Source organism: Arvicanthis niloticus, chromosome 14, assembly GCF_011762505.2.
Source record: "Arvicanthis niloticus isolate mArvNil1 chromosome 14, mArvNil1.pat.X, whole genome shotgun sequence".
NCBI classification, from domain to species: Eukaryota; Metazoa; Chordata; class Mammalia; order Rodentia; family Muridae; genus Arvicanthis; species Arvicanthis niloticus.
The window spans coordinates 44,773,446-44,798,054 of NC_047671.1; the positions used below are offsets into that span (position 1 = coordinate 44,773,446).

The 24,609-nt window shown below is 39.3% G+C and overlaps 1 protein-coding gene across 2 annotated transcripts in view; it reads right to left on the reverse strand.

Annotated features, from left to right (window-relative positions):
• Stk32a (serine/threonine kinase 32A) overlaps positions 1 to 24,609 on the reverse strand; it is a 112,837-nt gene that overhangs the window by 54,478 nt on the left and 33,750 nt on the right. For both annotated transcript variants that reach the window (XM_034518221.2, XM_076912721.1), the window contains exons 3-5: positions 21,859 to 21,914; positions 20,742 to 20,893; positions 2,130 to 2,303 (exon numbers count right to left, since the gene is read on the reverse strand). In XM_034518221.2, coding sequence (XP_034374112.1) covers positions 2,130 to 2,303; positions 20,742 to 20,893; positions 21,859 to 21,914 — 382 coding nt within the window. The remainder of the gene's footprint in view (positions 1 to 2,129; positions 2,304 to 20,741; positions 20,894 to 21,858; positions 21,915 to 24,609) is intronic.

Sequence of the window (24,609 nt, forward strand, 5' to 3'; positions counted from 1 at the left end):
GTGAAGGTACATGTGAGAGAGTACAGTGTTTTTGAAGTCAAAGGTACCAAACCTTCCTGGAGCTATAGCTAAATGCCGTTGTGAGATTTCTGACTTGGGTTCAGGGAATCAATCTCAGGGTCTCTGCTGAGTGCACTTACACACAAAGGAACTTCTCCAGCTCTAAAGTTTCATATTTTAAATTTGCAATTATTATTCGCTCCCAGTCAGTCATTGACACGGCTCAGCCTGCATTTATTACTTCATCTTTTTGACAAATAATGGGGAAGCAAAGGGAAGCTAGGCAGTCATGGCTTTACTCCTGGAATAGAGGACACAAATGAAATAAGCAATTGGATATCAAAACGTGTCAGAGCTTTGCAGAAGTGCAAAATTCTCTGACAGCTTATAAAGTTCAATACACAGGAGGTGAGTGGGCCCTACAGGCAGCAGAAACACAGTCGAATTGCTCTTTGACCCCAGAAGAATGGCATCTCAGTTTGTTTCAATGCCTCCTTTGGGATTTCTATCTGTCCTCAGAATGTCATTGCTGGCTTTCTTTCATTCTATGTGAGAAGACCTTTCCCCACCACATTTGCTGAGGCTTCTTTTGTGCTGGATACTGGGAGGCACTTTATAGATATTGCTGTCTTCAATGCTTCAGCATCAACAAGAACTCTTCATTTGATCGGTACAGTGTGCCCGCTGTACTGTATGAAAGTAGACAAGGAGTAAAGACTATGGGAGTATAAAAAGCTAGAACCAGGAAGTTCACCCCTCATGTGCCCCATGATTTGATGAGAAGAGTGAGGAGGGAGAGAGGGAAAGATAGAACAATTGTCATGAGGTACAAGTGAGATCCTTCTAGGTTCAGGGTGAATTTCCTTCTGAATTCCTCTCAGAATAAAGCTCTTCCCAGAAAGAGCTGTCAAGAGCCAGAAAGGCTGGTCTTCAAAACAAGATCTCCAATTACCCGCAAAACAGCAGGTGTGTAAATTCCCTTCTGAAGTCCTGTGTGATTAACTGGTCAACTTTCCATTTCACTACTACTTAAAGAGCACTTTCCAATGCAAACAGATGGTGCAAAGATGGAAAATTAAACAGTCACTGAAGTCTACCTGCTTAGAACCAGAAAGAAAAAAGAGGATTGGTTCATAGTACCTACAAATTGTGCCTACTAAATATGTCAAAACTATACTAAAATCTTAGCCAGTTCTTCAAAGATTAGAGAGGATGGCATCGAGATGATCCATTGTAATTGATGCATGTATTTTATGTATATAATCTGCAGTCAGTATAACATAGCTCTTTCCCACTTAGGTTGGAGTGATTCAGTTTTAGATCCCAACAGGACCAACTGTTAGCAAATCTTTGACCCACTTTCTTCTTCAGTACAATAAGGACACTAAAATAAAATGGGAAGTCCTTGTTGGTGCCTCCCAGTGCCTAGCAGAGGAAACCTCAGTGAAAGTAGTGAATTCGATGGTGATTTGCTTACTAATAAACCTAGGTGATAAGTTCATATTTACAAATCATGGGTTCCTCATATTTACTCCTGGTCTAACAGTATCTCCTCTGATCTTTTATCACAGGCTGTTTTAAAGATACTGTTTTAGAATAAGTGAGATATAGTATATGAGAAAATCATTAAAGCTAGTCATTTGGTTACAATTGTAACATATCCCTTTCTGTCTACTGCCTTTATAATTTTGTATTTATTTTCTTAAAGCAAGTTTGCTAAGTTCAGGAGAGACTTTAATTTCATTGTTCCCATTAGCAGTGAACAGTTGACAGAACAGGATCACATTATACCAAGTTTTCTTTCTCATCTTGCCCTCTTGTGTGCTTGTACTTCTATTTGAATTAATTAATTTAATATTCAAGTTCTTAGCCATTACCATTCATTCTCTTTATATAGGCAGGGTCATTAACTAAGGACAAATAGTTATTGACAGTGACTTTCAGTCTTGTCATTTACTGTGACCTTGGGAAAATTAACTTTATATGCCAACCACCTACATGAATAACCTCAAATGGCTGCTGTAATGACTAAATGAACATTAAATCCCATGATGAACAAGAACTTGTTCCACGCAGTAGGTTACAGGTTTCTTTCTAACCCATGAGTTGTCTCCTTGGGCATGACTGACCTGTGAATGATGCGCTGGCTCTGCAGGTAATCCAGGGCCATGGCCAGCTCACAGATGAAGAGCTTCACTGTGTCCTCCTGGAAGTGAACATTCTGCTGCAGATGATAACGCAGGTCCCCACCAAGGAGCAGGTCCACCACCATGAACATGTCTTCCTCATCTTGGAAGGAATACCTAGAACAGCATTAGAAAATACATATCAGGGCTGAAGAGATGGCTCAATGGACAGAGTGCTTGCGTGTAAGTACCAGGACCTGAGTCCAGATCCTCAGCACCCAGAGAAAATGGTGGTTAGTGTGATATAAGCCCTGTGTTGGGGACCAGGCATAGGCAGATCCAGGAACCTCTCTGGCCAGCCTAGCTAGCCAAAATAGGAGCTTAAGATTTGTTAAAAACAACCTGAAGAGAAGTAATTGGAAAAGATATTTGGATGTCAACATTTCCACAAAGTAAAAATCCTAACAAATGCTTGAGCCAAGGGTTCTTCAGGGACAAAATGAAATGTGAAAGAAAACACTATCACATCCTTAAGTACAGACAAGAGGGAGAGCCCCATGAATGGGTTACAGTTTAGACTGTTGGAACATAAGGTATGACATGGAAGCCCAAGTTTGGAAGAAAATGCATGGGCCAATTTTATGATAGAAACTTAATCACAAATTTATAGGCATTGGAGAGTCCCTGACAGGTGTGATGTCAGCTGTAGGACCAGATACTAGCTCTTCACTTGAAAGATCAGGAAGCTGAGGAGTGGGAGATGAAACAGAACACAGACAGCCCCAGGTGAGCCCCTGTTGTATACACAGACCCTCCAGCAAAGATGTGGTGGATGTGTTTATACATACAACACCTTGGTAAAGACATTCTTCTCCTGTGAGGACTTGTTTTGTTGTGCCCATGGCTCAGACATGATTTCTTGTCACAACAAAGTCATCTAAATCAATACTGCTTTAATGTGTTTTTGTTTTCCTAATGTTGCTGAAATCATATTTTGAAGTTTCATTTGCATTAAAGAAGTAAGTGTCGATAAGGCATACCCAAGGAAGCATGTAATTCTGTGATGAATTCTCTGCTCAGAAGGAACTGTAAGAACACCAGTGATGGAGCAAGTACTAAAGTTGTGGGAGGACTGATTTTTGATAAGGAATGAGAATATCAACAAAGCATTATTAATCTGAGGGAGGTGATGGGCTAATGAAGACCCACAGTTCCTGCTGTTCATTGGTTCAACAGGCAAAATTTCAGATCCACACAGAAGATGTTAGAAATTATGCTCTTAGCGAAATTAAAACAAAGTGTATAAAATGCTTTTGAAAACTTTCAGATACACGTGCTTGGTATTATCTGTTAGGAATTATGTTCTTGGCCTCAGTGGAATGACTGGCTGGCTAGCATTACTCCCAGTTTAATAGACATTAGGACAGCTGCTGGGTCTAGATGCTTCCATTTGAAACCCTTCCAAATTATCTTCACTGTGTTCTGGAGATCTTTTAGTGAGCCACCCTGGAATAGTTAATATGATATCATGTCCGAGGTCTGTTGCACCTCAGGATGTTCTCAGCAGTGGAACAGAAAGCATACTTGCTCATGGACTGAGTTGCAGATGGGGTGAGTGAGGATGGAGAGAATGGAGACTGGGTACAAAAAGAAGAGGGAAAAATAATCAGTGCCGATCATACATGTAACCAGACACTAATAGAAAGTTAACCTGTGGAGCAGAGAAGCACATTACACTCTTCTGCTAACAACCTTTTTTTTTTTTTGGTTTTTCGAGACAGGGTTTCTCTGTGTAGCCCTGGCTATCCTGGAACTCACTCTGTAGACCAGGCTGGCCTATGAACTCAGAAATCCGCCTACCTCTGCCTCCCAAGTGCTGGGATTAAAGGCATGCGCCACCACCGCCCGGCACTAAAAACCCTCTCAAGTGTAAGACACCTGCTGACACACCAGGATGCTTCACACTTACTATTGCACTAAAAAGTATAAATATTTCTTACACTAAATTCAGCCTCAACAAGCAAACATTTTTTTTTTAAACTAAGGCTTAAGTTAAGCAGTTTTGATTCAAAGAACAAACTGAAACACATGCCAGTTGTGACAAGTTAGCTACACGTTCCAACATGCAGGGGATTATTAATCAAAGAGAAAAGTGTCCAAGGCAAGAGGTAACATGCTACTCTTGCCAGCAGAAGTACAAATTCAGTAAGCTGTGAAGTAAGTCTGACTCTTAAAAATCATCTTCCTTCCTTAGCTCATCAGATCCCAATCCTACTTCAGGTTCTTAACTCTCAGAGGGAAAAGATGAGCATTTTATTTTTTGAAACAACTTAATTAAAAATATGTACCCATAACATAACTTAGTGATACACAGAATGCTCAGCTCTTATCACAATCTGATGTTTTTCTAATAAAAAGGCCTTTCTTGTAACTCAACAGCTTGTCCCAGAGGCTCACTGCTGGGCTTCTGTTTCCTGTGTTGCTTATGTGACAGCATGGAATAGTTCTTAGCTGGCTGTACTAATATTAACAAGTCTATCCCTGATGTTTGTGAAATTCACTAGGAAGTGTGATCATTAATTCTCCCACAGGCCAATCTGATATAGGCTATTTATAAAGCTCCCCCTTCACATGTGGCTCTAGTTTTTGTCAATTTTACAAAACGTAACCAACACAGTGATATTACACACACACACACACCCCACAAAACAAAACATGTGCATTTACATGTTTGTGTATACAGAGTGCACATATAATAGATATATTTTAAAGATGTAACAATAAAGAATGAAAAGGAATAATGAATGTTTATATGTGTATAAAATTTTCTGCCAAAAGTTTACTTAATCTAAATGATGAAATGTATAAGTCATTTTCAATTTTCTAGTTTTTATTTTTTGTGTTTTATTTTACTTTGAAATGCAAATAGATATTAGAAAATGTTTTCTTTTACTTGTATCCAATATTGGTTGCCTCAATGGAAAGAAGACACAACACTGTCAGCTTCCGATCTGTATTAATTAAGTTAGTAGCATTCACCAAATACAAACTCAATGTCCATATAATACATACATACACACAATATATATATATATGTATATATATATATATATATTTGTATAATATATATTACATATATTATACAAACATTCCTTTCTTTAATTAGAACTTTTATACAACCTTAGGAGGTCAGGGTAGTGGAGAGAACATGAGAGGGATAACTAACACTAAAGATCTTTGAAAAGGTCAAATGGAAACCTACCACTATAGAAACTTTCTAAAATATACATATATACATGCATGTACACATATGCATACATATACACATACACATATACAAAGGGATTTTAAATGAAGTCACTCTATATTAGGGGGAAATGCTTTTTGCAAACAACATAGTAATAACATCCAGTGGCATGTATGGGCTATCTATTTTCAAGTCACTGGTAAATGAGGTTCCATAGATTGCACCTCCAATGTATTACAGGTTATTGCCATTACCTCCAAAACTTGATGGAAAGTTCTTATTAGTAAAGACACCAGGGATTTGAGCCATAGGGCATAGAGAAAATGAACTGGTACTAACCTAGAAGCTTCTTCATTCCTAGGTAGCCTCCATGATGCTGCAAGGGTGTAAAAATTCTACTAGGAAGGAAAAGGTAATCAGCAGTCTTACTTCACTATGAAACCTGAAAGCTATGAGAGTGCGTATTCTAACAAGAAAGGCCCAGCAGTGTACTGTTGGCATTAACGTTATGTGAGTAACCAATCACTTTATGATTGGATTTAAGGCCCATTTCACAAGACAGAATACATTCCAAGTACAATTAATTTTAATTTGGCCCAAACCTACATGGCTGGCTAGGCCCTAGGCCTGATGGGAGATCCAGTAATATTATTCTGCTAATTGAACACAGTGTTAAACTGTCCCCTATGTTCTTGTTTTAATACACATACATCAATGCATCTTTCAAGCCTCATCAATGAACTGCCTTTTTAGCATTTGGTGATTAAAACAGAAGTCAGGGTGCATAAAAGAAGAAATGTGGAGTGCTCAGTTCTAAATGGGACATCTACACCACATCCCCTTCTACAAGGCTCAAGGATCATCAGGAAAGAGGATACAGAAAAAGTGTGAAAGATGAGGGTAGTAAATTGCTGCAGAAAAGCAATGTTTTTTTTTAGACATTCAGGGCAGTTAACACATGATTCACCACCACTATGACTATGTGCACAAGACCTGTATAAGATCAAGCCAGACAAAATCTAATCATGGAAGGAGAGTTTGGAAATCCCCACCCATATCTGGGGAGCCATTTGCAATTGATGGGTACTAGGGGAGGGCAACTTGTAGTTAACATTTAAGACTCTGCCTGTGCTCCAGTAGAGGTCCCACACCCATGCACATACCATCAGCACCAAGCGAATTCAGTAAAGTTTGGAAAAAAAGAATGGAAAGGTAGTAGAGGAATCGGAGAGAATGGAATGAAGGGTGAACATGACAAAAACACACAATATTATGTATGAAGTACTCAAACAACAAACTGTTTCTACAAAAAACCTTTATAGAGCCTGGGGGTCTTGTATTCTATAGCTTCTCTATAGCTTCCCTGACCATCATCTTTTATATCTAGCAAAAGTTTTATTGAAGAAATCAAATCATTTCTGCCACAGAATGTCAACAGTCTGGGATTCTGCAAATTATATGCATGTGCTGTATCTGATATGCTTCACAAGTCTGTATTTTGTGAAAATTGGTAGATTGATCTAGGGGCTTACAAAAAATTCAAGTTAGATAGATTGTTTATATGGGGGAATGCAAAGGTACTTTACAAATAAGTCTATGCACTTTAATAAACACATGTATAATTAATAGATCTATTTTGTGGTGTTATCTGCCATTATGCATCACTGTCTAGAGCCTGAGGTTCCTTCAGAGTAATAAGATTGAACTCTTATTTCTCCTTTATGTTTTAAAGGGAATACATTAAAAGGAAAAATAATTTAATAAACTATGTAGCTATGGTGGGATGCATTTCATATAGAAAAAATTAAAACAGATGTTTGAAAGTGACCTCTCCTTTAGCAATGATTTTCAAAATGACTTGTTTCCTAATACTTTCCAAAAGCAACCAACACATTTTTAAAAATGTATCCCAATGAGCTCATGGGCTTGATGCTATAATGCCTATTTTTATTTATTTATTTTTAATGTCTATACTTGAACCAGGAAGCCATAATCAAGCACTAACACATACATTAATTTGATATAATAGGCTTCCATACTTTTATGATATAAAAACATATTACTAGCTACCTTGTATTGTTTCTATTCCAGACGAATGTAGTTGTTGGAAGTTTCCCTCTCCCTCTCCCTCTCCCTCTCCCTCTCCCTCTCCCTCTCCCTCTCCCTCTCCCTCTCCCTCTCCCTCTCCCTCTCCCTCTCCCTCTCCCTCTCCCTCTCCCTCCCCCTCCCCCTCCCCTCCCCCTCCCCCTCCCCCTCCCCCTCTCTTCCTCTTTTTCTCTCCCTCTTTTTCTCCCTCTCTCTCCTTCCCTCTCTCTTTCCCTCCTTTCTTATTCCAGTCATTCTCTCACATACATGAAGATATAAGTAGATATGCAGACTCAAGTGTTATCTTCAATAAACACATATTAACTTTTACAATGAAAGTATGTCCTTTCCCCATCACTGAAGGTGTTGGTGTGTATGTGCTAACTACTCCATCGGATACACATAATGCTGCCAGAATGGCAGTACTGGCACTGACCAAAGCATCACTGAAAACTCTGTGTGTTGCTTTTACTCTTCTTGTTATTAGGATATTTCCAGCGGATTAAGCACCTTAAAGCTGCTGTCAGTGACTCTTGCCACAAACTGGATACAACATGCATACTATGTGTAAGAGCTTAGCATTCTTGATGAATTCTCACAGGGTTTTATGCAATGGGTACATCATTTTACATCTTCATAAACAAGGGTACTGACTCCAGTTTTCCCACATCCTTTCTAGCATTCACTACCCTTTGCTTTTAAAAACGTAGTCATTGCAATGCACAAGAGGCACAATGATTTTGATATCCAATTTCCTAATGTTTACTCTTGTTCTATGACTTCCTGAGTATCTATTGAGTGCTTATAGTTTTGGAAAAAAGTCTCTATTTACAGATTCTTTACCAGTTTTTAAAATAAGCTTTTTTGCCCTCTTTTTGTTTTTGAATTAAAAGTGTCTTCTGTAGACACTCTTCTGTATGTAAGGCTCTTATTATGTATATTATTTATAATTATGTCTCTTTTTTTATCATTTTACATGATGTCATTTTACTTCTTGACCACAACTTTAAAGAACATGTTTTAAAATTACTAGTGTCCGATGTGTCTTTTACACAGTAGAATACAATAAAATATGTATTTTAGTACACATTCTATTAAGTCATACCTAAGAAGCAGCTGTCTAATGTATGGGCTTGAAGAACTACTACTTTGTTTTTGTGAATATTCTTCAATTTATCTCATGTTTATATCTATCATCCATTTGGGTTAACTTTTGGATATGACGTATGCTAGAGAGTGGTCCCACTCTCTTGCTTTTGGGTGCCCAGTCATCTCATTGCCATTTGCTGAAATATCTCTTTTTTCACTACTGGAATTTCTTGGCACTTTGGTGAAAAGTCAGGAAACAATGTGAGAATTTCCTTTTAGATTCTCAGTACTACTCTCTGTCTGCCTTTAGTGCCTGGTACTCTGTCTTAATTCTGTATCTTGGTAGTAAATTGTGAGATGGGGAAGTAAGAACCCTTCAGCTTTGTTCTTTCTGGTCAAGACTGTTTCAGTTAGTTCTTGAATTTCTATATGATGTTTTTTTGAGTCAAGGTCTCACTATGTAGTCTTGGCTGGCCTAGAACTCATTATGAAGACCAAGTTGGCCTTAAACTCATACAAATCTATGTGCTTGACTTCCTGGTTCCTGGGATAGCTGGTTTACTTTCTTCCACAATAATAATGGTGTCCTCCTTACTCACTTCATAGTTATTAGACAACCATGTAGGTAAGCCTTCATGGATGCAGCTTCTGACAATTCCAGTGGTCATAATCCCACAGCAAACTCTATGCTTTTCTAGCTCTTATCCTCTCTATGCCCTGTCTTCTTCAGTGATCCCTGGACCTGAAGGATTTCACACTCTACATTTCCACTGGTTATGGTTTTCTGCAATCATCTCTATTGCAATGAGAAGTTTCAAAATACAAACTGAGCAGGTTGTATTTATGCATTTAGAAATGCACCACACACACACACACACACACACACACACAAATCAATCAATCAACCAATCAATTAAAGAAAAAAGAGGCCATAGATTTTAAAGAGAGCAAGGGACATACTAGGGTTTGGAAGAAGAAAAGAAAAGGGTGAGATGGTGTAATATTATAATCTTAAAAACATTGTTTTCAATTTCTTCTAAAGTATGCACCACCACACCCAGATCTTTGTGAATGTTAAGAGCTATTTATGGATTTCTATTTTTTCTCTATGTTTGGCTTTTTGTTCTCTGTCTCTGTCTCTCTGTCTCTCTCTTTCTTTCCCCCCCCCACCCCCACCTCTGTCTCTTCTGGAACTCACTTTGCAGACTAGGCTGGCCTTGAACTCACAGAGATCAACCTATCTCTGCTTCCTCAATGCTCAGATTGAAGGCATGCTCCACCAATGTCCAGCTTGGATTCCTCTTTTCTTAAGCCACAGGATTTTCACAGGCACTGGGTAAAGCCTGCAGACCTATCTGATCTCGGTTGACTTTTTTTTCACTTAACAGTACAAGCTGGAGAACACATAATAAAGGGTTACCTGTCATTCCTTTTTTCAGCTGAGACCTGCTACAATGTAAATCTGTCACCTGTTTGGACATCCTCTGTGGGAGAACACATGGGCTACTTCCATGCTTTTACGATTAGATAGATACTCAGCTATCACAATAATACACTCATAGCGAATATGTCTTTTTCTATTCTGGCTGGTCTAGCATTAATGTCTATGCCCAAGAGTAGGTTTGTTCCAATCAGGACTTACTGTAACAGAGAGCAAAGGCATACATAGTTATATAAGGTATTTCCAAATTTGGCTTCTAGGCTCTATGCCATTTGTGAATCCCACCAGCATTATATAACAGTATAGACGTTGCCACATTCATTGTCTAGGGAATATTGTCAAATTTCCAGGGTTTTTCAACTTCAGAAAAATCCACCAGTCCACCATGCTTTGAAACTTACAAAGCTTTATCCTGGTAGTGTCTTGAAATGTTTATTGAGGAAAAATGGAGCTTAAACACCTTCATTAAAGCAAGTGGCCAAATGACATTACCCACTCTCATGTGTGTAACTGAAGAGCCACATAACTGAAAGTCATGAACCTGACCCCCAGTCTCTTGGCAGATCCTTTAGACAGAACGGAATTGAAAAAATAAAAAAAAAAAAAAAAAAAAACCTACTATAGAGTCAAATTTCCTATTTTGAAAGAACAATTTTCATGTACATCTCAAAGACATAAAAGCTTGGTCTGAGTTTATCTCGGCTCTCCTTCAGTCTCTCCTGGATAACCTTTCTATTTCCCTCCTGTTCAGTTCCACAGTACTCAGACTCTTGCCTGTGATGGAACATTTCAGAAACATAGCAGTGGATGCTGTTTTGAATCACACTGTATTTTCATAATTTATTCATTTAGCTGGAACTTCTTGCTTGAGTGAGAACTTTGAAGATCCTATGCCTTGTTCCTCTTTGTATGCACAAGGACCTCCTGGCATGTATCCTGCTTCACAATGTGTATTTGTTTTCAATGGATTAGTCAAATATTTATTGCATATCTATATCCCTGCACAATGCATTGTAGTTAAAGGAAGGACCCAAAGAATATGGGTTTTCTTCTCTTAAACCTACCATTAGAAAATTGAACTAAAATATGACAGAAATGAACAAGTCTCTAAATTAATTATAGGGATCGTAAAACTCTCAAAGAAATGCAACTTGGGAAATTAACTAAAGCCTTATCTAAAATGCATAAGTATGTGTAATTTTCACAGTGAAAAACATGGTATGTAGTTTCTGTCTTTGTTTTGAATCATAGAACAGGCTACAGATTATTTTCCCCCGTGTCCTAATGTCATAGTTGGTGGCTCAAATGCTGGCCTTTCTCTGGACAGAGCTCTACATATTTCATGATCTGTCAACTCATCATACTGGCTGTGGAGATGTTGTTTATGAAATCTCTCCAAGGGGAAGTTTGGCTACTGTTATTTTGTACAGAATCTCTTGGGATCATTTCCTTAGAGAGTAATCTACTCAGTAAACAGGCAAAGGGGAATACCATCATTTTGTTCCCCATATAAAAGGAAAGGCCAAGACATATGTTCAGATGTTAATGAGGAGCAATTAAATCAGAACATTACACCAAGGGCTTGGAGAAAAAAAAAAAAAAACAAGTGTTAAAAATTGATAATTTCAGGAATCAGTGACAATCACAGACTACTGCAGATGGGCCAATACAACTTAGAGATTCTGGGTCCTTGTTGGGAAATAGCCACTTGTTGTTGGGAACGGATGGGAATGCCTTGGCTAGCATGACAGGGTTCAGAAGGTGTTGAATCAGAGTTGCTGACCTATCATTCCTGAGTAAAGGGGCAGACCATTCATCTGGCACACTTGAACTGTCCATCTCTCTGTCTCTCTAGCCAAAAAGACAATTTGTTTCTATGCTGAACAGGGTGTACAACTCCATGAATTCCAGGGCAATGGGAGGCCTTCCCAGAACTGCTGCTACAAAGGTTCTTACTTTGTCCTTCACATCCTTCACTCTGATGCTCCATGTTAAATGCATCCAACTTCTTTCAACAAGGTAGTGCCTACAGTCTAACTGGACCAAGGGAATCTTCAGCAGAATTACTATTTAGTAGAAGTGATCCCACCTTAAAGAAGAGGTTACTTGATATCCTATAGTACCCATTCAATTTAAAATCAATATAATCTAGAACAAATGAGGGAATTTTCTTATCATGATCGTGTGTATAGATACCCTAGAGAATATATCAAATGGCATCTTAAATTACTAAAATCTTGCTTCTAGGAACTCAGGAAAGACCAACTTGCCCAGAACCACTGTTTGTGTTCAGTGTTGCTCCCATTGCACCTGATCAAAGGAAGAAGACCAGAGAGGGAGAAATGAAACGGCGACCATTATCTACATGATATGGTTGTAAATAAATGAAAACCCACTGGGGAGGGGGCAATGACATTCAGCACAGTTAGCTCTCCTTGAATTAAGCTATGGATTCAATAATACCCCAAATAAATACCAGTAGTTTTAAAATACGAATTGTGAGTCTCTTAAAAAAAATTTATATAAAATTGGTAAGATCCAGTTAAAGCCAGCATGATGCCAAGATTACATTGTTGCAAGTGAAGTATGAAGCCACAGAGTGCAGCTGTGCCAGGGTAGGAAATTAATCCACAGAGCTGAGAGGAGACACCCATGTGTGTAGTGACTGGGAAGATCAACCGAGCTGTGGTGTGGCTCACTCTCCATTTAGTTTCCTGAAGCTCCTGCTTCTATGAGAACAGTGTAGCACTCAGAGCCTTTAATCCCCAGCTCTATTTCCCACCTGCATTCTCTGCAAAGATGCTCCCTTCCAGTACCTGAAATGCAGCCAACGATCTGTACATTCATGGTTTGTCTCACTATTCCCTGGCATCCAAGCTTCTCCAATAAAGACCATGCATGTGCTACGAAGACCCAGCTAGTTTATGAGAATAATGTCTCATTAGCTCATGAGGCAGCCTATCATCAAGTATATATGGTACAATTACTGCACGTGGGCCAGCCAATAATACTGTGTCTCTGCTACAGTCTTCAGAGACTGCTCTCCTGTGTCATTCACATGCATCAGGGTCATGCCCAAGCACGGTCATTTCAATGAGGCCAAGTTGGGGTTTAGAATATTTTAATAGACTTACTCCCTGCCTAATAACTGTAGTTAGATAATTGAGCAGAAGCCCTAAATTGAATTTGTCCCTCCTCTGATCTCCTATCTCAGTAAGTGACATCCAGGTTGCTCTGGCCAACAAATCTGGAGTCATTCCTCTGTCTTTTAGCCAAGGGGCAGGCCTGTTTTTCTAAGCAGAGTCAATTAGACTTTCCCTTAGGACTTTGATTCTTGAGTGGTTGACACAAGGTTAGGAAATCAGTTGGAGCTGACTCATCTGGGCCAGACAGCCTCAAGGGTTTGTGCATTAGGCCCTGTACCTGGATTCCCGGAATGGCCTTTGTTCCTGCCCTTCACCTCTATTTCTTCATCTAAGTTATCTCTCAAGGCCCTGGTGAGTTTTCTTTTAGCGGAGTATTTTTTAATATCTGTGTGCTGTTTTCTAAAAAAAAAAAAAAAAAAAAAAAAAAAAAAAAAAAAAAAAAAAAAGAAGAAGAAGAAGAAGAAGAACTTTCCTGATAGAACAAGAAAATGGAGAGTTGATGCATGTGCTATGAAGACCCAGCTAGTCTATGAGACTAATGTCTCATTAGCTCAGGAGGCAGCCCATCATCAAGTATATATGATATAATTACTGCACATGGGCCACCCAATAATACTGTGTCTCTGCTACATTCTTCAGAGACTGCTCTCCTGTGTCATCCACATGCATGAGGGTCATGCCCAAGCATAGCCATTTCAATGAGGCCAAGTTGGGGTTTAGAATATTCTAATATAGGCTTACAAACAAGGGCTCAGAGAAAGAGAGTGCTCAGAAGGAAAGTCAGGTACATTCAAGAGCATGGGTGTGGGCTTCTAAGAAGAATCACATACAAAGATCTGAGTCTCCTCAAAGAGATCTGAGTCTCCTCAACAGAGAGTTAAAGCAATGACAAATTCTTTCTCAAAGACTTACCTGGCTAGCAGCACTTGGTTACCTCTTGTAGTTTCCAGTCCTACCATGGATAAGACTCTCTACCATTTGTGTGATCATTTACTCTGGTCAACTCCTTAAGAATATCCCAGCTGTATACGTAGGGGAGGATGACATTGTCAGGCATAGGTGGGTGAGGAAGTCCTTGGTCCAGTGAAGGCTGGATGCCCCAGTGTGTGGGAAATAGTGGGTGAGGAGGTAGGAGTGGGAGGGTGGCTGGGGGCATATCCTCATAGAAGCAAGAGGAGGGGGGATGGGATAGGGGGTTCCTGGGTGGGTGGGAGGGAAATGGGGAAAGAGGATTACATCTGAAACCTAAATAAAATAGCCAATAAAAACTGTTTTAAAACACAAAAAAAACTTTTTTAAAAAAAGGAATATTCCATGTATTGTGGTGAACTGTTTCTAAGTTATAATGGTTTCTCTACCTGACCTTCCTTTCCCATGACCCTCATCAAAGTAGAACCTGCTTCAATTTGATCATGACCTCCTGATTCACTTTGGCCAATTAGAGAGTAGAAGACATGAGGTAGGCAGAGGCTAGAAACATGAAGTGCTGGAGTTTCTCTAGAAGCTGGAGTGTGTGTGATTACAAAAGAGTGTGTTTGGGAGAGCACAGTGGTTGTATTGCTGTGGTAGGGACAAGATCAATCAACCAGGCGCCAATAACCTGGTCTCACTGCTAACTTATTTATTCATTCGCTCACTGAGCAGGTATTTCTTGATCCCTTGCTGTGTGCTTGGCACTGTTAGAAGACTTGCAGAAGGAGACAGAGAAGAGCATGCAAGCACATCTGCCTGCCTTGTTATACTCCGGTGGGTATGAAAGATAATGAACAAAATTAATTCTGCTGCCTCACATATTTTGCTAGAGAGAAATCTGCAGGGAATGGTGTGAGATAGAAGGCAGACCCGAGGTCAGGTTATCAGGTGTGAGCCCAAGCCCTTCAGCTGTGCTGTATAACTCTTGGGGAAACCCCTCAGGTTCTCCCGGTGTATACTGGAACTACCAATCCCTCTCAACTGAGTTCGTTAGGATAAATAAAGACTCTAACATACATCAAAACTAAAATGATAGGATGTCATTCAGAGGAACATTGTCAGTTACTGAGGTCTCAGTCTGTGATGCCACAAAACTGAGCAAAGATCATGGGAGAAGTTTCCAGGCAGCCATTGGCAGGGCTGTGAGCTCAAGGGACCTCGTGCCACGCTCCAGGTACAGGTGGTCTCCACTTAAAACAGACGAGTTTTTTCTATAATTTATTGAAACCACACGTGAGCCTGTTCTGTTCACAGGGCCCAGGGACCCAAGCAAGGAGAGAGAGAGGCCCCAGAGTGCCTTGCAGCTGCAGGCTTAATCTCAATTAACAAAAGCCACCTGGGGAAGCTACGGCGGGTCTATTTGTTTTCTAACTATGGGTTGCCAGGGCTTGGGTAACAGCCCTCAGGGAAGGACTCACAGGAAGATTGTATTTACTTTTCCTGGATGCCAGCCCTGTCTGGCAGCTTTCATTTGATAACGTGCCCTATATCTCAAGATTCTTCCTGAATGGATCCAGGTAAGGCTGACAAGGTTAAATGTTAATTCAAATATTTTCCCTCCCTGACACCTTGAGTAAACTTCTCTCCTTGTAAAACGGGTACCCACAAGTAGGGCATTCTACCAAATCCTTTCCTGCCCTCCTCATAGTTTATATTTCAGTCTGTGTTTGCGGATTGATAGTGATAATGTGCAGATAAGAGCGCTGTCCGATCTAGCTCATCACCACATCCTCTCACTGTGGGCCTGTGTTAAAAGTAGGGTTGCCAGAGCTAATAAATAAGAGTACTCTCTAGCCACTTAGATTTGAAATTCAGATAAACTCAATAATGAATACTTTTAAAATATGCCTGTGTGGCACTTGAGACATAGGCTAAAATTATTGGTTGTTTGAGATTCAAAAAAACCGTTCCTCCCACATTTATATGGCTGCTTGAACTATAGCTTGGTTCTGGTTCTCAAGAGATATACATTCTAATGAAGGAAAGAATGTGGCTGATGCATGACAAAACCCATAAAACTATATGCAAAGATTTTTGCTAAAAAGCACATAACGACATATTAAATATGGTTACTTCAAGGGGTTAAGATTTTAAGGATTTTTCATTTGTCTATGTGTTTCTTTTTCTGTTTTTCAAATTGATGGCAATAAGCAGAAAAATTCAAGATTATATATGCACGTATATATGTATGCAAGCATATATTTATGCATTATCTATATGCATACACATAAAAGAGACACATGTGCACACACATATGTATCTGTATATTCATACTTTTTAACATTAAAGCAAAGAATGCTTAAGAGAAATTTAGTTATTTCTTTATCTGCTTAATAAGTGAAGTTTTATGAGTACAATCCCTGGAGCTAGATGCATCTTTAGAAGATTACTTAATGGGATTTAGACAGAAAAAGCATAATGGCAAAGCAGAGTTCAAAAAAATGGGCAAGAGTTTTGAACTGGTTACATCTCCAAAGCTTGGGAGATGTCAGAGTAAATCTGATAGTTAAGCCAGAACATAAACCTAAGTTATATATAATATTTTGTAAATATTTAATTAACTTGTGTTTGATTTGCAGAATGAAGGGGGGAAATCAAAACCAAGTCTAACAAAGAATGAATTGAAGACACTTCCCATGATGCTTTGGAACCAAGCATCCACACCAGACTGTTAGTGACTGGTGTGTTTAAAATATTGTACCTGCATGGAACAAGGAACAAAAATTACTAACAAACTGTTGCAAGAGCCTATAGGCTGGGGAATCCTTTTCATCTTCTGAAACAACCTAAGTTATTCGTTGTAACTATGTCTTCTGACAATGTGACTTTAAAATGACAGCTCATTCATCATTAAGATCCAGAAGTTTTATAACATTCTTATTTCTTGTGAAAATTCACTTAAAACCACTGTACCTTGTTAGGGCAGAAAGCACTGCAGAGAGAAACAATAAATAAGCTGGCTTCTGCTATGGGCCTGTGGGGAGTAAAACAGAAGAACTCAACGGAGACAGGGTGACACAAAGGTAGAAAGGACAGTACTAGGAGTGGAGAAGTTTGAGTGGGGAAGACATTAGGAAGATGTGACAAAGAAGATTTGTAGAGGAATAACCAAGGCTGGGGCATGTGCAAAAGCCATATGTAAACCTATCTTATAAGCTTATTAAAAATACAGCTTCAAAAAATGACTTTAAATGAAGGCATGCTGCACAGGGTGATAATGCTTTTTCTAGAAGCCATGGAATAGTAAACAAAACTCCCAGTTCTTGGTGTAGGTGTGGGATTTCTCCTTATATGTTGCTGATTAGGGAGGTGCCATAAGTACCCCCAAACAATACAGTCTACTGCCATTGTCCTGGGTTAAGACTCTACCGCTGAAGACAGCATATATTTTGGTTACGGATGTGGACAAAATGAAGCTGAAATTGATTCAGTAGCTTCATCTTTGGTAGTTAGTGTCCATAGTGCTGGAAGTTGTTAGGAAGGCCACTGAAGAAGAAAATTCACCTACAGTCTTACCCAGCTGAAACAATTTGAACTACAATAACAATCTACCTGGCAGGATACACCCATCAGCTCAATGTGATTAGGATAGCCAAGAACTGAACTCTAAGCCTGCTCTGCCAGAGAGACACTATGCCTGGTCCAAGAGCTGGTGACACACTGCTATTGTTTTGCTAAGGAGACAAGTAGTCTAGCTGCCTTCTGGGTACTCTTGTTTATATCCATGGATTAGTGCTTTTCTCAGTTCTTAGCACACAGGATGCTTGCTACACTCCCCAGTGGTTAATGTAGAGACTAGAGCTGATCAAAATGCCAAGGATAAGGGACTGTAGAGAGCTCAGCCCTAAGGGAGCTGTAGATGACGGAGTGTGAAGAATGGGAGAGTCAGAGAATGGGAGGAATGTTACAAAAAACAACTTGTCTAGAGGGATGTAAATGCTATAGTCATGGATTCATTTTAGCTGTGTTTATCTGGACAAGCCCTGTCAATATTTCATCATGAGTCACCACTTATTCCAAAGAACTATAGAACAGTTCATGGTAGCTTGGGAAAGTGATTCCTCCCCCCCCCCCCCCCGGGGTAGACACTAGTAAGTTGCCTAGGCCCTGTTAAATAATGCCCCCCACCTATGCTCATGCAAGCAATCCTAACTAAGCTCCATGGGGTCCAAACATACAGAGGGAACATGAAAGAGAAGGGGTACTAACTGGGAAAAAGAAAGTCCCAGGGAGAGAAAAGAATGGGAGACAAAATGATGAAAATTTACACACACACACACACACACACACACACACACACACAGAGTGTTGCCAATGGTTTCTTCTTTACTTTTAGGAATGTCCCACCTCTAGGTGTGCTCTGCACTGTGAATGGTAGAGGTGGGGCTTCCTTTTCTTTCTTTTCCATCAATGGAGAGTGCCCAATATTTCACTGTGAGCTTCAGTGAGAATAACAAAGGAACAGGAAACATATGCTACAGAACAGTAGTTCTCAACTTATGGGTCGTGACCCTTTTGGGGCTCAAATGACCCTTTTATAGGGGTCACATATGAGATATCTTGCATGTCAAATATTTACAGTATGATTTGTAACAGTTGGAAAATTATAGTTATAAGTAACAACAAAATAATCTTATGCTCGGGAGTCACCACAATATGAGGAACTGCATTAGGGTGTCACATCATTAAGAAGGTTGAGAACCAGAGTTAAAGCATGTCTGTCATGCTATGGCCAGCTCTGCACACACAGTGAACAGGCTGTGGTCTCGAATGACAGAATTTCTGAATACTTTATATTTCTTACATCCCTGCACCCAGGTTTCCTTGCCTGTGCCCACATAGCAAGAAGAGACAAAGCACAGAAGAGGAAAACTCTAGGTGTGTCCTTATGAAGAGTTCTTGGCTCTAAAAAGGGAAAATGAGTTGGCTGAGCTTTTTAAGGAGGAAAAATATGACTTTGAACAAAGGGAGGCCTTGAAGTGACAGCACCTTGTCATTTTCAGGGTGGGGAGAGAAGAGAGAATATGATGATTGCTAAGCAAGAGAGAGAGAGCTGCTGCATCTTTTTAGCATCTTCCATGGCAGCATTTTGAATAGGCCACTCTAAAATACTGATTAACAAATACACCGAGGCTGTACCAAAATTAGACTCTTAGGGGGTCTGAGTAGTGAACAGATTATAATAGATCTATTTCTAAGTCACACAGAACCACCTTCTTTTCAACTGAGAAGCATCTAACACACTGCCAGTTGAGTGGACTGTTAGGTAAAGACGGATGGAGGGAGGCTTTGTGCATAGATGCCTCCAAAAGGATGTGCTCAAACACATAGCAAAATCTCAATTATTTTTCCATTAGCATTCTCTGGATAAAGGCTTTCATTTTCTTTGCTCCTGCTGGCAAGTTAGAACTACTTGGCATGCATATTTAAATAATAGTCATACTGAGTTAACTTTACGATCCAGCTCTTAACATAATAGATGCGTTAAATGTGCAGTAAAAATGAGAGAGAAACATAAAGCTCCCAATGCACCAAAAAGTGCTGGAGGTAATAAACACTATAAGCTTCTCATGTGTTCTAAGCTTTGGATTGTGGTAATGGCTTTGAGACCTGATCCCAGAGAACTGATGTGTATACTAATGTGTTAATTCCATTTAAACCTATTGGCTAAGGAAGACAGCACATGACTTTACCAAATCACTGGTAATATAAAATATAATAATAAAACATACACCTATTTCCAAAGAGGTCCCAAAGAAATCAGCCTGTTACTGTTTATCTTAAAGAGAAAGTATTTTCTACAAGCCCAGAAGATAAACATCATGTTAACCAGGGAGTCCATATTTGACACCCAAAGTTTCTGTCCTTCAATTTATTAGAAAAATCTATCTGATTAAAGATAACAGATCTGAGCACATTTCTTATTGGTCCATGTAATTAAAATTCTTGAACAACTACTAACCTCAAGGGGAAGGGGAGTATTTATTCCTGACAAATCTGAACAAAAAAACCTTTTGAGCTGAGATGATTTAGTAGATAAAGTGTTTGCTTTATAAGTGTGCATGAGAGTGGAAATTTGGATTCTTATAACCCATGTAAAGCTTGATGCAGTTGCACACATCTGTAATCTCAGCATGTCAGATGGGAGATGGAGAGAGGAGAATCCCTAGAAATTTGTAGGCCAGCTAGGCTGCTGTATATAGCAATAAACAAGAGACCTTATTTCAAATAAGATGAAAAAGGCAGACAACCCAAGGTTGTCCTATGACCTTCACACTAGTACAATTGCACACATGCCTGTATGCACACTCACAGGCACATATAAACTTAACACCATGCATGTATGCATGCACATGCACACATATACTACACTCATACATTACACATACACACGTTAAAAAATATTTTGATGGAGTGCTTGACTAGGGGGTCTTGAATTTGATTCCCAGCAGAGCAACTAAATAAAACAAACTTTTTCTCTCTCATTTTAATACCAAAATTCATATACAATCCATTAAGGAAAACCATAATGAGGACTGGCCAATGCTCGTCAAGCACCCGTGATGTAATTGGTGTAACTGTGTTTGCAGATGGATGTAGGAGCATTGACTCAGATATGCAGCCAAAGCACGTACCACAGATTCACCAGAAAAGGGTGTTCCAGGCCCTGCATGATCTGGAGTTCCTTGAAGACATTCCTCACTTCATTCCGCTCCACACACTTCTGTTTATTCATGTACTTCATGGCATACATCTTCTTGGTATCATTCTTCTGTACAATGCAGACCTGATGATGTAAACCCAGACAAGCAAGGTGAATAGGGAGGAGGAAGACTGTGGCTGAGAGACACAAGGCAAGACTTGTTCTTTAGCATGGCAGAGAGGCATTAATGTTCTTATTCCACTCGGAGTAAAGACTTCATTTTATTTCTCCATGTATTTAGTACATTAAAAATGATATTTCTATTTTCCCATATTAGGTTGCCTGTTTCTGTTCCTGGGATCTTCAAGACAACATTTAAATCTGCTTCCATGTTAAGACTCTCCTGATAACAAATAACATCCTCCATCCTCCTTTCAGTGGTTACAATGAATGTGACCCAAAAGGTAAGATGGAAAACACTAGGCAAAGAGCCTCTTTTCCCAGCATGGGTGATGTAATGGGAAAGACTAAGCATGGGGAAACAGCTACACACTTTTCCATGTCCTGTAATTCTTTTAGAATTCTATATAATAGTCATCAAAATCACATGCAAATTTAATACAAAATCATTATTTTATCTTAAAGTATGTCTCCACAAAGAAACTAATGAAGTGAGCACAAAATATTCTTACTGGAAGCTGGACAGTGTATATTTTTCATGATAGAATTTTGGAAATGGCAAATTGGAGAAACTATAGAAATTAAATGGCTTTTTCCCCCCATGAAAACATTCAGCCTCATGTTAATAAGATAACTCTTACTAGAGAATTTGCAAAAGAAACTGTAATCTTAACCTTCTTTAGGGTAAAGAGAAACGCCCCCACTTTTCTGACAGTAGAAGATTTGACTTGAACAAGATAGTCCTAAAACCACACTTGGTTCAACTTGCATCTGACTTTCATTGTATGGTGATGATAGTTTTGTAAAAGTACATTCTAAAATATTTCCAAGTTATATTTCTTTGTAACCCCAGCACCTCGGGAATTCCCCCATTCTCCAACCTTCTGTGACCCACATCTCTGCCGGAAGCTGAACAATTCAGTTCTTACCTTCCCAAAACTGCCCTTCCCAATGGCTCGCAAAATTTCGAAGTGGTCAAAGTTGACTGTAAAGCAGAAGAATGAAGAATATCCAGAGTTATTATAAACCACTTTTTAACAGTAAATTGAAGAAACAACCATTAGGCTAAATTGAAGTATCTTGTCTAAACTGACATACCAAACTATGTTAAAGTACCAATTTATTCATAGAAAAATGGTTTATTAGCTGCTAATCCCATATAATAATAGAGCTTAGATAGTATTAAGAATGTAAAAATACGAAGTTGACCTTTGGGAAGTCTGTAGTCTGGTGATATCGTTTAAAGAAAGAGGTGCTTTGAGATAAATGCTTATAGTGAATAATACATGGAAACACAGGCACTGAGTCCTGGGAAGGACAGGGCAGTGGGGCTGTCTCTAAGAACACTGAACATGGATTTGCCTATAGACATTGAGGGACCAGATGACTTCCTGTGAAGCTGCTGTGCTTTCAACTTTTATTTCTGCTTGCTTATTTTGTCCCAAGTTTGCTTTCTTGTACCTAAATAATTTCAGTTTCCCCAAGTCGTAAAATCATACATCCATAAGTTCACAGAATTAACTCATCTCCAACCTACAAGCAGGGGTGTGAACAAGAGTCCACTGAAGTGGGCTTTGCAGCCGGGATGATCTGCGCATGCTCCTTTGCACCTACAGTGTCTCATGATGAAAAGAGATACCCAGTATAAGCACACATGGTCTTTTGCGTTTAAGCTCATAAAATAATTCCCGATAAGAAGAAAATGCAGAAACTCTCTGGCTGGTGGCAACCTTTGGTTTCTTGCCTGGATGACCTTAAGAAAAGATGTTTCCTGGTTTTGAAATAAGGGTTTTTGACATACAAATTCTAAATGAGAGATTTAAAGAACTTCCAAAGGAAGCAGCATGAAACAATAGTAAGTATCTCTTGAAAAAAATTGTATTCAGTTATATATGGGGAAAGTATCAGGGTAGAGTAGATACATTCAGATGAGGGGAAAGATTTAAGGATTCATTTCTCTTTCTAAAATGTGCACTCCAGGTATCCAACTCAGTTGGTCAGTCTTCCTTACCCACTGAGCATCCTGTCCAGCTTTCTCTCACCCTTAAAGACTGATTTACTGTCTTTGTCAGCAACAATTAACTCATCTTCCCATGAAGGGGGAAAAGAGATCGCCAGGGCCTCTTTAAGGTCTCTGGGGCTTCTGAAGTTCATATATTTTTATAATAGCTTCCTTTGTTCTTAGCACAATATCCATTTAATCACACGACATCATTTGCATTTTACAAATGGTCAGTTCCAGATTTAGACCCCAAATACTAACACGATGTGATAGGAAAAACAGCCTCAGTTTCTCCAGATGCCCTCCTGTAAAACTGACTAGATGAGAAAAGATCTTTCCCTAGAAGGTGCTCCTAAAGCTACTGTGTTCTTCAGGCTGATGGCTCGTCTGTCTACCAGAGCACGTGCTCCAGGACAGACTGCATGTCATTCCACTCACACTGCTAGAATTTTACTCAAGGAGGCAGGTGAAGCTGTAACGTTCTATATTCCCTGTGGAGTTCAGCATAGTGATTTACACAAGTCTGGCTCCCAGCAAATAAATCAAACTAAGCTATAAGAACACTCAAGAACCCCCAAACAATTGAGTCTTATAAATATGAATAAAGTGAACATTGGGCCATTTCAGGGAACAGTTTGCTGATAGTGAAATCCCATTAATAAGTTAAAAAAAAATGGGTTTGGCACCCATAAGAAACATTATATTTCTTTTTAAAAATGGAATAGAATAGAAAGTAGCAGAAACTACTCAAATGGGATATGAGTATAATACTATCACTTCTGAAATATTTATTTTACACATTTGGATAGACATGCAATTTTTGATATATGCCTTACCTTGAGCTGTCATGAAAATAATCAGCAGAATGCCAATTTCCCCTCAAATTACAAATTGGCGTAAGCAAACCAATGATATGCTCAGTACACAAATCTCAGGGATACATTATTTACCGTGGCTACGTTAAAAGAAATTAACCAGGATTTACTTGCAAATCCAAGATTTTCTATTGAGCAAATCCAGCAACTCACTGTGACGTTTTCCTCTGGCAGCCTTGCCTAGGAGACTTGCAGCATCTCTAATCTCTAAGCACACAGCAAGTTCCTAGGAAGCCTGATGTCTCATTGTGACATTAATCTATTTCAGGAGCCATGTCTTTTTTTCTAAATCATTTTAAGCATTAAGCAAAAATAATAAATGATTACATGTCAAGGTTTTTGATAACTTCATATTGGCAAAACTGCCTAATTTACTGTGCCTTTCCAAATGTCAGTTCTCAGAAGAGTCTAAGGGAAAAAAAATCTTAGAGGGAGAAAACACATCTTCTGTCTCACCAGTGAAAAGGAGAACAAACTCTAGTGCTAGGCCACCTGAAGTCCCTGCTTCCTGGAATACAGCTTGTGGAGCAAAATGGTGGCTAATTAAAAGTGACTGGGGTGGCTGCAGAGATAGTTCAGTGGTTAAGAGCACTTGCTGCTCTTCCAGAGGACTCAGGTTCAGTTCCCAGCACCCACATGGTGGCTCACAACCTTCTATAACTCCAGTTGCAGAAGATCTGATGTCCTCTTGGGTACCTTTATGGGTCTCAGGCGTGCACGTGGTACACAGATGTACAACCAGGAAGACATCCGTACACATTTTTAAATTATTTTAAGTGACTACAAAACAAGCTCTAACTCCA